General features: G+C 47.2%; 1 protein-coding gene across 4 annotated transcripts in view; it reads right to left on the bottom strand.

The window, feature by feature from the left end:
* The window catches only part of RALYL (RALY RNA binding protein like), a 571,820-nt gene that overhangs the window by 90,927 nt on the left and 465,700 nt on the right, over nt 1–15,193 (bottom strand). For all 4 annotated transcript variants that reach the window (XM_036337432.1, XM_036337429.1, XM_036337428.1 and 1 more), the window contains one exon: nt 5,800–5,832. In XM_036337432.1, the coding sequence (XP_036193325.1) occupies nt 5,800–5,832 (33 nt within the window). The remainder of the gene's footprint in view (nt 1–5,799; nt 5,833–15,193) is intronic.

Genomic DNA, 15,193 nt, shown 5'->3' with positions numbered 1-15,193 from the left:
CCTGGTCCCCGCAGCGACCTGTGGGGAATGGACTGAGCTCCCTGAGGGATGTGAAGGTGCGGCCTCCTGGCTGCGCTGCCCAAACGACAGGCCTGGGACATGTGGCCTCCCCGCGGCTGCTTTTCCCTCACGGGTAACTAGGTTAAGGACAAGGGTGTGTCCCCACCTCTCTCAGTGGGGAGCCCCTCACTCACTGACTCTGATGCTCTAAAGAAATGGCATTTCCATCAGGCATTTTCTTTCTGTTCTTCCTGTTTTTTACAGATCCTATTTTTTGACAAATGAAACTGCATATATTTAAGACACACATGTGGTGTTTTCGAATACGTACAGATTGTGAAATGACTTCCACAACCAAGCTAATGAACCTATCCATCACCTCACATCGTTCCGCTTTCTGGGTGAGAACATTTAAGATCCACTTCTTTAAAAAGCAAGTTTCAAGTATACAACACAGTGCTATTACCGAGTCACCATTAACGGCAGCTCCCAGAACTCATGCGCCCGTGTCGCTGGCAGCCACTGCTCTCTCCCCCGCCCCCCCCATCTTCCCCAGGCTCTGAGCCCAGCTCGTCCAGCTCCACCTCGTGAGGCCATGCAGCCTGGCCTTTCTGTCTGACGTTTCATTTACTATAATGTCCTCCAGGCTCACCATGGCAGCCCAAACTGCGGATTTCCTTCCATCACAGATGAGGGTGTCCGCGGCCTTGGGGGGACTGAGCAGGAGAGCGGGCGCGGCTGGCCAGGGACCCTCACTCCCGGAGCCAGCACCTCAGCGAGATCAGGCAATAACTGGGCTTTATGTCCTGAGTGTGTGTTTAAATGCCTCTCAGTCAAGCTGGGAAAAGAATATATTCTGAGCTGTATCCATATAATTTTTAAATAGCCTGAGTTACTTAAATTATTCTACATCAGTGAAAAAGCCTGAAAAATGTGTTTGCCATGCAATAAATAATCATTCTTACAATCAAGCTACTCATGCAGAAAGTCATCTGCCGAACAACTGGTGTGAATCAAAGTTTCAATTCCAAAATGCAATCAATTCATATGCAAAGTCTTCCCTTTAAAAGTGGTTCTCAACCTGTGGGTCGCGACCCCTTTGGCGGTCGAACGACCCTTTCACAGGGGTCGTCTAAGACCATCCTGCATATCAGATATTTACATTACGATTCATAACAGTAGCAACATTACAGTTATGAAGAGGCAAGAAAATAATTGTATGGTTGGGGGGTCACCACAACATGAGGAACTGTATTTAAAGGGCCAGAAGGTTGAGAACCACTGCTTTAAAAGGTCAGGTTCACGCTGACGAGGTGAGGAGAACTAATTCCCTGGAGGTTTCATTTAGTGCCTTGAGTATGTTGTTAAAACCACTCAGTGTGTGGGAGGCGTGACTCTCCCCCGAGGACTCACACGCTGCCCCAGCGGGCACCTCTACATCGTCCTCTCCAACGGCCAGGAGCAGCAGGCCCTTCTCCCCTCCTCTGTGCTGTCCATTAAGAAGCTGGGAAACCGTTTTCCAGGCAAAATTGGTCTTAAACTAAGATTCTGATTTTAGAGTCTTAACTGGATCGACCACTCAGCCCTTGTTCTTTTCCAAGTGCAGACTCGATGCCGCTCTGCTCCTGCTCACTTCCCAAATCAGAGTCCGCCTGCTGCCACACAGGGACGCCTTGCCAGGGCGTTCTCGGCATTGCTTCCAGGTGTAAAGCCGGGAGGACGTGCAGCACAGCAGGCTGACTGATGGGTCTGCTGGCCCAGGCCTGAGCTCTGCGCTGAAGGTCAAGGCAGCGCAGCTGGTACTTTTTATTGTCAGGTGACAGGGGAAAGCATTTTAATTTGTGAATCTAATTAAAATTATTTTATTTATAGAAAAGTATTTTATATTATATATAATAAATTATACATGTAATACATATTACATATAAATCATGCATTTATATGAGAATATTTATAATAATTTGAAAAATGAAACATTGGTATTAATATTTAATAAAATCACTTATTAAGTATTTAAATTATATTGTTTAATAATTTAACATCTAAGGTTTAGTGCAGCCCCAACCTGAGGTCTGGGACGACGCCAGAGTGAGTTTCGTGCGCGTGAGTGCAGGCAGCGTGCTCACAGGCCCTTGCAGACCCCGAGGCACACCTTCCGGTCTGTACCTCCTGGCCGCCCATGCTGAGCCCAGACAGGTCTCCATCAGTGTGTCCCCCCCCATGTGCCTCAAAGCAGGGAGCAGCTGTGCAAAGTTAGGTTCCACAGGTTTTTCTGAAGCGATCCCGAGACCATGAATGTCTGTGAGGACAACCTGCGTGTGGGCAGTAAGGGGAGGATGGGGAGGATGCAGAGGATGCAGGCTTGGTGCAGACAGGGTTTTGAGGCCTGGTGGGACCAGAATTGCCAGGTAGCCATGGAAACCACCGTATGCATTGACCCACCCTGGGAAACAGCATCAGACTGTCAAATGAGCCTTCAGGCTTCGTGCTAGGCTAACGTTTATTGTTTATTTTCCTTTCTTTTTTTTTTGTTAATCCTCACCTGAGGATATTTTTTTTCCATTTATTTTTAGAGAGAGTGGAAGGGAGGGGGAGAGAGAGAGATACATCAGTGTAAGAGAAACACATTGATTGGTTGCCTCCCTCAAGGGCCCTGACTGGGGCCAGGGATCGAGCCTGAAACTGAGGTACATGCATTTGACTGGATTCAAACCTGGGACCATTCAGTCCTCAGGCTGATGCTCTATCCATGAAGCCAAACCAGCAGGGCTATTTTTTTATTTTCCTAATGACATTATTTACTCATCACTGACTTGTAAATGTAAAAGTTCTTATATCAGCCTAGAGTTGAAGGCCTGAGATCACCGATTTCCTTCCACATTCCCTGAGCTTTTCTATAAGCAAATATTTCCTTGTGTTGTAACTGTTTATGACAAAATTTTCCATGGGTATGTTCTGATTGATTTTATGTTGTGTCATTTAAAAACGCTATTTCATGCCTGGCCAGTGTGCTCAGTGGTTGAGCATCGACCTATGAACCAGGAGGTCATGGCTTGATTCCTGATCAGGGCACAAGCCGGGGTTGCAGGCTCGATGCCCAGTAGGGGGTGTGCAGGAGGCAGCCGATGGGTTTCTCTCTCAGGGATGTTTCTATCTCTCTCCCTCTCAGTTTCTCTCTGAAATTAATAAAAATCTATTTTAAAAAATAAAAATGCTATTTCATAATTTCTGCAGCACATTTATCTGAGGAGAAAATTTGTTCCCATATTTACATTAAGAAGAGATGCGCATCGAAATGTATCAACATTTCTTTTTATCTAAGGAATTTAAATGACAATTATTAATGTTCATCATTGAAATATGAAATGGAATATATGTGCTCATGTTTGATAGCTTATTTCATTCACAAGTTTTATTTTTCTCTGCTTTATAAAAACTTCATTGATTTCCACATGTAGCTCCAGCATGGCTTGCAGAAGGCGCTCACTCTCTGACTCTCTGGCACAACATGAACGCACCTCTAGGGCTGCAAGGAGAGCTGACATTCTGACAATCCCTAGGAACCATGGATGGAGCTAAATGCATGATGCAAGTTTTCTTATTGATTCTCTATTTCACAAATAAGGACCTGAAACTTGCGGTTGAAACAACTGCCTAAACTAATAGAGCTTGTCTGTCAGGGTCAGGGGCAAGGAGGTGGAAGCAGTTTCTAAATGTACATAGGAGCACCGTTTTAAGACACTGGCAGGCAGTGGGCTGGAGTATGCAATATTTAACACTGCGATATTCACTAAGATGAGTTTTTATTCAACACAGAATTAAAGTGAATGTCCATGAGTTGTGCAGGGTCCTATGTTTATAGTCACGTGCCCACGATATCATGGACCACACACCATGCTCTTATTCCCTTTGGCAAGCAACTGAGATAAAAGTCACTACTTTGAATATATGTTCCTTGCAGTAGATTACCTGTTGCCTGGTAGGCTCGTGTGTGCCTCATAGTCACCATTACCCTGCTCTCTCACTGAAAAGGGTCAGGAAAGATTTGTACATACTTTTGGACAATTTTATTTAAAATCATTTCCTTGGAGGAGAATGGAGAAATTTCACTATGACATAAAGTGTCCAGTCAGCAGAGCCATTTGGGTATATATTTCAACCCACTTTACTTCTAAGTCATAACTAAGTCATATCTAAGTCACATCTAAGTTATGTTTCAGTCACGTCTAAGTCATACCTAAGTCATGTCTAAATCATACTTAAGTCATACCTGTCACACCTAAGTCATATCTAAGTCATACCTAAGTTGTTTCCGTCACATCTAAGTCATACTTAATTCATACCTAAGTCATGTCATCATCTGCTATGTCAGTTTCCCCATGTTGAGTATTTGCTGAGTTATAAATCATTCTTCTTTGGGAACTTTTTCTCGGGGTTCTAGTACTGAGTTCTAAACTCTGAATAAGTTTAGAACAAAGACTATGGAGGGTGTGCAATAAAAAATGACTTCCATCTCAGTGCAGTGGGAGGACGGAACGCCGCTGAGAAAGTGCACTAAGTGAGGCGTGAAGAAAAGCTGTTTCACCCTGTTGATGCGAGGGCAGGACACACATGCCTTCCGAATGAAAGGCTCCTCTCGGCTTAGTGGTGCCTAACAACAGCAGAGGTGACCAATGAGGGAAGGAAGCGCGCTCTAGTGATTTCTTTGGACCAGATCACCTCGACCTCCCATTTTTCATGAAGTCCTCCAAAAAATCACCTGCTCCTTTCTATTCCCCCGCCTCCCAAGCAATTATTTTGACTACTGTGATTCAAGCGACTTTCTGAGATGCTTTTATGAGGAGAAAAGGGGAGGGAACCATGGTGCTCAAGGAGTAACAGAAATATTCAAAGGCCACGAATAAAGACATAAAAGAAAATGGATGTGGTCACTCAGAATCTAACCCCACCCGTGTCCTGGTTACCGAGCGTGAGTACAGTGGACCCCAGATGTGATTGGTTTTTCATCAAATGCCGCACAACCTCCTCAGAGCGAGACACCACCTCTTCCCACTCCTCTGAGACCAGACAGCAGCGACATAATGCTGAGCATGCAGAAGTGCTCACCTTTGACTGACTATTAGAATGTCCTGAAGTGACTAGTACATTAATAATCCTTTAATATATTAGTCAAGGGATTACTGGACAGATCCGTTAAGAACAATTAGTTCGAAATGCCCGAAGATCATCCATGTGTTCTTGCCCACAATATACGATCATTGGACCATGTATCTTGACTCAGGACGATACCACCAGCTCTGTGTTCAGGGAGCCAGCAGTGTGAATGGAGTGGAGAAATAAAAGTGAAATGAGAAAAAAAGAGAAAAGACAGAGATTTTGGAGATAGAGCTAGAGAAACTGGCGAAAGAAACACTAAGCAGAGAAGACGGAAAGAAAACAGCAAAGGTGGGCGACAGGAAACAGTGACGCTGCAGTTCAGAGGGAAGGTTAGAACCTGACTGAGCATGTTTACATGATGAGAATAGAGATGATTAGTCTACCGTGTGCTCATTGGGATAGAGTGTTTCACAGACATTTGTCAGCAGCATGTCTGAGGTCACAGCACAGCCTAGGGTGTGTTTCATGTGAGTCTTTATAAAATGGAGGTATTGATGCCGCTGAAGAAATGATGGACCAGAGATGTGGTAAGACTCTGAATATGGAATTAAATGACTGAAACACAATCTCAGCAAGCCTCGGTAATTTGAACTAAAAATTGATTAAAGAATTGAGATTTAAAATACTTAGACATATACTCACCCAACAGATAGGAAAGGTTCCTTTGACTCAAGTCTGTGAAAAAAATATAAAAAGTTTATTTTAACATAATGATATATTATACAATTAAATTGCTTTTGTATAAACCTGACCGAATTATTATCCTTGTTGGGGTGAAAATGCACAACTTAGCACGAGTGTAAAGGCTATAAATAATATATTAACCCCTAATCAGGACTAATTCAAATTCTAGCTGGATTAATGGGGAGGCTAAAAAAATGAGACAACCCTGGTATGGGATGTAGCATTGAACTGATGCAGTAGGATAACATTGTTACTTTAATTCTGATTTGCACTCTCTATATCTACTTATTTTCTGTCCCCCCCCACCCCCCCCCCCGAGTAATTTGTTTGTAGAAGTTCCTACATCTGTCTGTGATTGTTGAAGCAGTAAAATTTACAGTGTATTTGGTTATATATTAACTGAATAATTTATTTCGAGTAAATCTTCCAGCAAGAAGATCTAGGCATCATGGTGCCCTGATTACTGCGTGACACCACCACCCGGGAGTCAGGACACAGGTGAGGCCTTCCTGCTCCTTGTGTCCCAGGGAGCAGGTGCTGGTAGCTCCGCACATGTTAATGGGGAAGCTAACTCTGAAGCCTCTGCTTTGTTGTGGCATCTGGAACAACCCACTTGAAAACATTTGGGGAGGAGGGATTGAGCAAAATAGAAAGAAAAAAGTGAAAGAACTCCTGTGGGGAGGGCGGAAGGGGAGGTGGAAGATGGTAGAGGGAGGATAAATGGTGATGGAAGAACATAAAGGGAAAAAAGAAATATAAGGAGGCAAATATAAAAAACAATTAAAATAAAATTAGTAAACCACAAAACAACAACAACAAAGCCCCACATTGTGGCCTGTACTTCTCTCATTGCAGCAGAGGCTATGACTGCGTCCAGTGACTGTGCTTCTCTCTTACATTAACTCTATATTCATTGCAAAAGGTCAGCAAGCTCAACGCTTCTTTATTAATAACCAAGGAGACCGGCTGGTAGGTGTGCATTGGCCACTTTGTTTCCATATAAGTTTCTTATCATATAACTAGAGGCCCGATGCACGAAATTCGTGCAAGGTAGGCCCTGAGTCCCCGGCTGCCGGGGCCCTCACTGTCTGGCTGCAAGGCCCCGCCCCTTGCCTACACCCACCAAGGCCCCACCCCTTGCCACACACCCCCAGTTCTCTGGTTCCGCAAAGCCCCCCAATCAATCGCCCTGCAGAGGGTGGCCTGGGCCTCCCTCTGTGAGGTGATCGTGGGGTGATGGCGGGCCCCCCGACCAATGGCATTACACCCGCCTTGGCTGGCCTGGCACCAGGGCCTGTCATAGCGTGGTCATCCGGATGGTCGTTCTGCTGTTTGGCTGTTTGGTCTATTTGCATATTACGCTTTTATTATTATAGGTTATAGGTTAAATGCAGGCAATTATTGAAGACATTTTCATGTAAATCCTGGCACTTAAGATTTTTAGAAATATTTCTTGTTTTAAATTATTTTATTTACATGTGTGTCACCCCTTTCTTGACAATTTCAATAACCGTAAGATGATGACCAAAGATATGTTTATTGATTTTTTTTTTTAGAGCGAGAGGGACAGAGAGAGAAACATTGATCTGTTGCCCCCTGTACACTCCCTGACTGGGGATCAAACCCACCACAGTTTGGTGTCTGGGATGATGCACCAATCAACTGAGCCACCTGGCCAGGGCTTTCCATGTAGCTCTTTATTGCTTCTCTTACCAACCACTTTATTGCACGAAATTTGTCTACTTATTGCTCAGACATGTTTGGTTAGCTATGCTTTTCTGTCTTTAGCATCCATTTCTATATGAGCACTGATTTTTTCCTCCTTCCCCACTGCATGATCTCTTTAGCTTTTGAGTCTCTCTACCACCTGCTAAAGCCTATCTTGAGGCCTTTGTCTTACAGGAACAGCCCTGTCTCTGTTCCTGTGACTCCTTATCTCCATCACCGTGACCGTCTCAGGACACAGTCCTGGTTAACAGGCTGAGAGGGCCGTGCAGACTGGTGAGAACATGAAACTTGCCTCCGCCTGGACAAGAAGCTCTTGAGGCTCTGTGTGAGCCTCCCAGTGGGTCCGGGGCGGTGGCGGGGAGGGGGCCGCGGGGAGCTGGCTGGTGCTCTGGGAGCTGAGCAGAGAGGAAAGATGATGTCCACTGAGCACAAGCCCCAGGTGCCTGGACCCCAAGCACTTTCAGTGGTGACATGAGCAGGAAGTCATGGTGGGGAGCCACCAGCCATCCTGCCTCAGGTCTCACCCTCCGAGTGGTGACCAGGGACCTCAGTGAGCCGTGCTGAGCCTCTAAACCACCTGCTCGGCCGCCCTCATCACACAGGGCCAATGCCCTGCCTGAGGGGTTCAGAGTTTCTTACGCTTTCTCATGCATTACATAGCAAACACCGAGCCAGCCCAAGGGGCGGCGGCGAAGAACACGAGGTTATGTACTTGGGGATAGTCTGCAGGGTCCCCACCGAGCGGACTAGGGGGCCAGGGCAATGCCAAAGGCCGGCCGTCACTCTATGAGCAGAAACGCCTGGAATGTAGGAAAAACTCACTTCCATCATTTTAGTCTTGAAAAGTGAAAAGAGTAAGTAAAAGAAGGAAAGTACTGGAGAAACAGGCCCCTGAGGAAAACTGTTAATCGATTTAACCCTGGAAACATGATTACATGGCAGAATACCCTGAGACAACTTCTCTGAGTTTTGTTTTTTTTTTTTTAAATATATTTCTTTACTGATTTCAGAGAGGAAGGGAGAAGGAGAGAGAGATAGAAACATCAATGATGAGAGAGAATCATTGATTGGCTGCCTCCCACCGCCCCCCCTCCCCCACTGGGGATGGAACCCACAACCCAGGCATGTGCCCTTGGCCGGAATTGAACCTGGGACCCCCCAGTCCACAGGCTGATGCTCTATCCACTGAGCCAAGCCAGCTAGGGCTTCTCTGAGTTTTTTATAAGGTAATTGTTTTGTGAAGAAAATAATTGATTTTACCTTTCCTGAGATTTACTTTTAACAGGAAATAGGTAGTGAATTTAATAATACTTCATTCAGGATCCACTAGAGCTATGAGTAGAATAAGATAAACTTCCAAAAAGTAGGCGCAGTAGAGACGTAAAATAGAATGCAAAATTTAGATCAATATTTGGGGGCTAAAGGATTTGTAACACTTTGTATTTTACAACAACGAAGAGCTGAGCTGTTTTTACTGAGGGTCCGGCATTATTCAAAATGCTTTATAAACGTTGATTTATTTCAGCAACATGATACTCTCTGAGGTGGAGCTCATGCTACAGATGAGGAAAGTGATGCCCAGACATGCTACCTGTCTTGCCCACGGTCACAGAGCTAACCGGTGGTGGAGGCGGATTGAAGCTGGGCAGTCCGGGCCTGAAGGTCATGGGCTCCGACGGTGTGGTTCGCCTTCTCTCACCAGTTTGTTTTGTTTGTTTGCACATTGCTGATGGGATTGCCGCAAGTCCTCCCTTCATTCTCTCTTAATTCTCCTGAGAGGTCTTATCTGATTTCCAATGTTGTCCACATTCCAGATGTTCCCAAACATCCCTCTCTGGCATCACCCCGTTTCCGATGCGTGGCTACATCTGCCCAGCACGCACCTTCAACTGTAGGTGCCTTTAATGCAACACGGCCCAGTTTCGATTCCTTGCCTCCCTCCCTCATTCTTCTCCTCTCTGCCCCTCACTCAATGGCGCCACTGGCACTGGCACGGCTCGGAGACCTGAGACCGAGCTGGAAGGAGGGGAACGCTGCTCGTTCACTCCGCACAACCTCAGCGCACAGCCTCTCCTGGTTCCCTTGTTTCTGTTGCCGAGGCCTTGTCAAGCTGCTCCTGCCTCTCAGTTCTCGCTGCCGCAGTGCACGGATCGAATCATCAGCTTTCAGGTGGCCACAGAGCCGTCGCCCCAGGCCTCCCTCTGTAGCCTTCCTGCCAAGCGCCCTGCGTTAGAGCTTAGCCAACCAATTGCTCCCTGCACAGGGAAAAACCTGGCGCACTGTTACACAAAAAGCTAGCAGCTTTTCTTGAGGATTATAGGAATCATAATTTGACGTATTCAGTTTAGTCTTTATGTCATCATTAACCACTTATAGTCTAAATACATCCACGTGACATTTTCATGTTCCAAGGTAAGTGACTAAATGTGAGCAAAAGATGATAATTTTGATCAAGGATAAGCACTTGTGATTCCTAGATGTCTTTCTGAATGAACATGTTGCATATTGCATGTTGCAATTCTATCAGAATTCTTAAAAATTCTTACAAATTCATTTATTGCTAAAAGATTAAAACAGGTAAGCATCTTCCTGCGCAGTGCGGACAGCCTGTCCACAGATAACGGTGGATGAATTCTTTGACATCCAGTGAGAATCAGAATCTGTCTCTCGACTTTCCTCTCCTCACCTGAAGACAAAAAACAAGAGCGAAAGCAGCCCCGGCCTCTGTGAGCTCTGCTGTGGGGAGCAAGGCGCCGGGGCGGACACGCTTCCCTGGTGCTCGGCGTGCGGAGAACACGGGCCATCACGGGACTCTGCTCCAGCCGCCCGAGGAAGTCTGGGCACGAGTCGGGACCACGAGATCAGCTGCAGAGCAGCCCCGGGTATGAAGGACAGCTGGGGAACAGAGTCAATATCGTCATAACTATGCATGGGGCCAGGTGGGCTCCGGAAATTCGGGGGACCACCCTGAAGAGCACATGGTTGTCTAACCACTAGGCGGTGCACCTGGCACTGATACAGGATAATGCTGAATGTCAACTGTAAGGAAGAAAACAGAGGCTTTGTCCACTGGCCGTGAGCAGGCACTTCAAGGGCATTCTCATGCCACCTTAGCCCTTCTCTGGTGCAGCGACCTCTGAGGGCGCAGAGCTACCATAGATGCCCCAGGGTTACCCCACCCGTAGCCTTTGATGCTATTCTGTCAACCACATTGAGAAATTTATGACAACGTGGAGCTCTGGGTGAGACCATGGGAGCAATCATTTCCTAAAAGCTCGGATGCTCTGAAGCTGAGAGGTCAAATGTTTTAATTTTTGTGTCAATTCTGACTAATGGATGGTGGCTGCTGGGAACAGTGTGTTGACAGGAATTCTAAAACCCGCTCAGGCCTGCAGGTGGAGGGGCTGCAGTTCACTCATGCCTGCCTCCCAGCTGGCAGAGGAGGGACAGGATGCTCTATCACCTCTGGGCTGGTGGCGCTACAGGAATTCTCAGACTCACCCCAGGAGTAGGGAGGGAGCCAGTGTGCCGCAGGGCGCAACGTCCAGGCATGCAGCCCGCCTGCCAACGTGTGCCAGTTACAATGTGCATTTAATGCCTCGTGTAATAGCCACTTTTTGGAACTGGGCATGCTAGTCTCAGCATTTTAGCATTTTAGCACTTTAAGCCTCATAACCTCCCTGAAACCATTATCGTCTCCATTTTTTATAGGAAACTGAGGAAGTGGGGATTGGGAAGTTTTCCCAAGACTTTAACGCTAGAAGGTCATAGAGGAGGAAGATAACTCAGAGTGTGACCAAAACCTTGAGTTCTTTAAAAAAAAAAAAAAAAAAAAAATATATATATATATATATATATATATATATATATATATATATATACTTTTATTGATTTCAGAGAGGAAGGGAGTGGGAGAGAGGGAGAAACATCAGCTCTGAAGGACAGTCAGCTGGCGGCTGGAAGGGGCATGTGTCCATCAGCCCAGGCCTCACTCTCCGCTGGTCGTTCCGTGCATCACTCCCCACCCAGAGGGGTGCTCAGTGGAAGGTCACATGCACCAGGCACAGGCTCTCCTCTCAGGGCCGGGACTGGGCCGATGAGCCTGGTCAGCCACTCCTGTTTTCTCTGACTGCTGGCGTGGCTCTGTGGGTCATTTGCACCTGGCTGCTCTGTGGGTCTAACCATCTTGGAATGATTGTTTGTTTATTGGAATTTTTGTTGTTGTTGTTGTTTTTTGAGAGAGAGAGAGAGAGAGAGAGAGAGAGAGAGAGAGACATGGATGCATGAGAGAAACATTGATTGGTTGCCTCTTGTAAGCACTCCAACCAGGGATTGAACCCGAAACCCAGGCATGAGGCCTGACCGAGATCGAGCCCATGGACTTTTGGTGCACAGGACAACACTCCAGCCAGCTGAGCCACACTGGCCGGGTAGATATCACTCTTTTTGAGTTTCATCATTTGCCACAGGATGGTAAGTTGTCCTGAGAGAAGCAGGAAGGAAAACTGTGGCTTGTTCCACTGCAGTTGATCCTTGGCTTGTGTTGAAAGACTCCACAAGAAGAGCTCCACGAGTGTAGGAATATTTTGTGAGCGTGACTGTGCGTTACAGCTACATCTGAGGGTGGTGTGTGCTATGATTTCATATGTAACAAGGACCCCTCAGAAGAGAGAATTAGGGGCAAAATAGTTTCTCATCACTGATTAGAGCAGCGGTTCTCAACCTGTGGGTCGTGCCCCTTTAGGGGTCGAACGACCCTTTCACAAGGGTCCCCTAAGACCATCAGAAAAGACATATATAATTACATATTGTTTTTGTGATTAATCACTATGCTTTAATTATGTTCAATTTGTAACAAACAATGAAAATACATCCTGCATATCAGATATTTACATTACAATTCATAACAGTAGCAAAATTACAGTTATGAATTAGCAACGAAAATAATTTTATGGTGGGGTCACACCATGAGGAACTGTATTAAAGGGTTGTGGCATTAGGAAGGTTGAGAACCACTGGATTAGAGTATCTCCTTTAATAGACAGTTACATCCATTATCATGAGGTGCTCACTTGTAATTCCTTATTATTACAAACACTAGAGGCCCAGTGCACGAAATTCATGTGCTCAGAGCAGGGGTGGGATGGGGGGGAGAGTCAGCCCGGCCCACACCCTCTCACAATCCGGGACCACTCAAGGGGATGTCAGACTGCCGGTTTAGGCCCAATCCCACAGGGACCCCTGCAGGATCGGCCCTAAACTGGCAGTTGGACATCCCTCTTGCAATCTGGGACTGCCTGCCTGATCACCCCTAACCACTCTGCCTGCCTGTCTGATCACTTCTAACTGCTCACCTGGCTTCCTGATCACCCCTAACTACTCACCTGCCTGCCTGATGACCCCTAACAACTCTGCCTGCCTGCCTGATTGCCCCTACCTGCTTTCCTGCCTGCTTGATCACCCCTAACCACTTGACTGCCTACCTGATCAGCCCTAACTACCTATGCCTCTGCCCCACTGCCATGGCTTCATCCCAAAGGTCATCCAGAAGGATGTCCGGAATGACATCTGGAAGGTCATTCAGCTGTCCAGTCTAATTAGCATATTATGCTTTTACTAGAGGCCTGGTGCACAAAAATTTGTGCACTCGGGGGGGTCCCTCAGCCCGGCCTGTGCCCTCTCACAGTCTGGGACCCTTCGGGGGATGACCACCTGCTGGCTTAGGCCTGCTCCCTGGGGAATTGGGCCTAACCTGACAATCAGACATCCCTCTGGCAGCCCAGCAGCCCTCGGGGGATGTCCACTTGCCAGCAGGGAGCAGACCTAAGCTGCAGTTGGACATCCTTAGCACTGCTGAGGAGGCAGGAGAGGCTCCCACCACCACCGCTGAACTGGCAGCCATCAACCTGGCTTGTGGCTGAGCAGAGCTCCTCCATGTGGGAGCGCACTGACCACCAGAGGGCAGCTCTTGAATTGAGTGTCTGCCCCTTGGTGGTCAGTGTGTGTCATAGTGACCAGTCATTCCCAGTCTTTCTGCTGTTAGGGTCAGTTTGCATATTACCCTTTTACTATATAGGATAGAGGCCTGGTGCACGGGTGGGGGCTGGCTGGTTTGCCCTGAAGGGTGTCCTGGATCAGGGTGGGGGTCCTCACTGGGGTTCCTGGCCAGCCTGGGTGAGGGGCTGATGGCTGTTTGTAGCTGGTCACACCCCCTTCAGGGTGGGGGTCCCCACTGGGGTGCCTGGCCAGCCTGGATGAGGGGCTGATGGCTGTTTTCAGGCTGGCCACACCTCCTTTAGGGTGGGGGGTCCCACTGGGGTGCCTGGCCAGTCTGGGTGAGGGACTGAGGGACGTTTTCAGTCTGGCCAGCGACTGAGGCTCCCAGCCTCTCCTTCTTTTCTTTTTTTTTTTTTTAATTCTGGGATTTATTTACCTACTATAATTGAAACTTTGTTGCTGTCACTGGAGCTGAGAACCGGCTCTTGCTCGCTCCAGCTCTGTGGCCAAGGCCTGCTGAAAGCAGGTATCTGGGGTTTGCTTAGCTTCTATAATTGAAACTTTGTTGCTTTCAGAGCTCAAAGCCGGGCCACCGCAGGTGAGGAACCTTGGCTTTCTCCATCACTGGAGCAAGCAAGCCTCCTGCTTGCTTCAGCTGCGTGGCTGCCTGCCACCATCTTGGTTGGGTTAATTTGCATATCTCGCTGATTAGCCAATGGGAGGCGTAGCGAAGGTACGATCAATTACCATGCTTGTCTATTATTAGATAGGATTATTATAGATTATGCCTGATACTTCCTGGCCACCCACTCCACTCCTGCTTCCCCTAATTCTGGGCAGTTAGGGGTGATCAGGTAGGCTCTTATTATTTACCTCTTTTTAAAATTGGTGCATGGTTTTGCTCCTTTTGATTTCATCAGAAATTACCTCCAATGTACACTAATAAAAGTGAAACATGCAATTAACCATCACTCTGCCACTTCGCTACACCCACCAGCCAATCAGGAGTGAGTATGCAAATTAACCCAACTAAAATGGCAGGTGTATCAGAGCTGATTGCTGACTGCTAGTGTATCAGAACTTCTTAACCATGTTATTTTAAACTAGATGCCCAGTGCATGAAATACTTGCATCAGGGAGGGGGGGTGTCCCTCAGCCCAGCCTGCAACGATGCCAGCATCCCTCACGCCAGCCTCCAGCCAGAGGACCCTCCCTCCCTCCACTTGGCTGGAGTGCAGACACTGGACTCACATTGCAGGGGCAATGCCACCAGCGTCCTGCCTCAGCCACTCTGGGTGCCACCCTCTTTGTTGCAGCATGACTGATAATTTGCATATTATTCTTTTATTAGATAGGATGAGCCTTGAGCTATGATAATGTGGCTAAAACTCATAGTCAACTAAACAGGTTAATATCTATACTAATAAAAGGGTAATATGCTAATTAGGGCAGATGTCTTCCAGACGACCATCCAGACATCCTTCCAGACAAAGCCTCAGCAGCTGCCTGAGACTCAGGCAGCCATGGTGGCCACCAGTGGCAGCAGCAGGGGGGTGATGGGGTCGATGTCTTCCCCTGATTGGCCAGGTCACCTCTGACAGAGGGAGGCCAGACTGTGGCTTAGGCT

Source organism: Myotis myotis, unplaced genomic scaffold, assembly GCF_014108235.1.
Source record: "Myotis myotis isolate mMyoMyo1 unplaced genomic scaffold, mMyoMyo1.p scaffold_m19_p_16, whole genome shotgun sequence".
In the NCBI taxonomy this organism is placed as follows: Eukaryota; Metazoa; Chordata; class Mammalia; order Chiroptera; family Vespertilionidae; genus Myotis; species Myotis myotis.
Note: the sequence above shows the minus strand (reverse complement) of the source record. Positions and strands in the feature narration are given on the sequence as shown.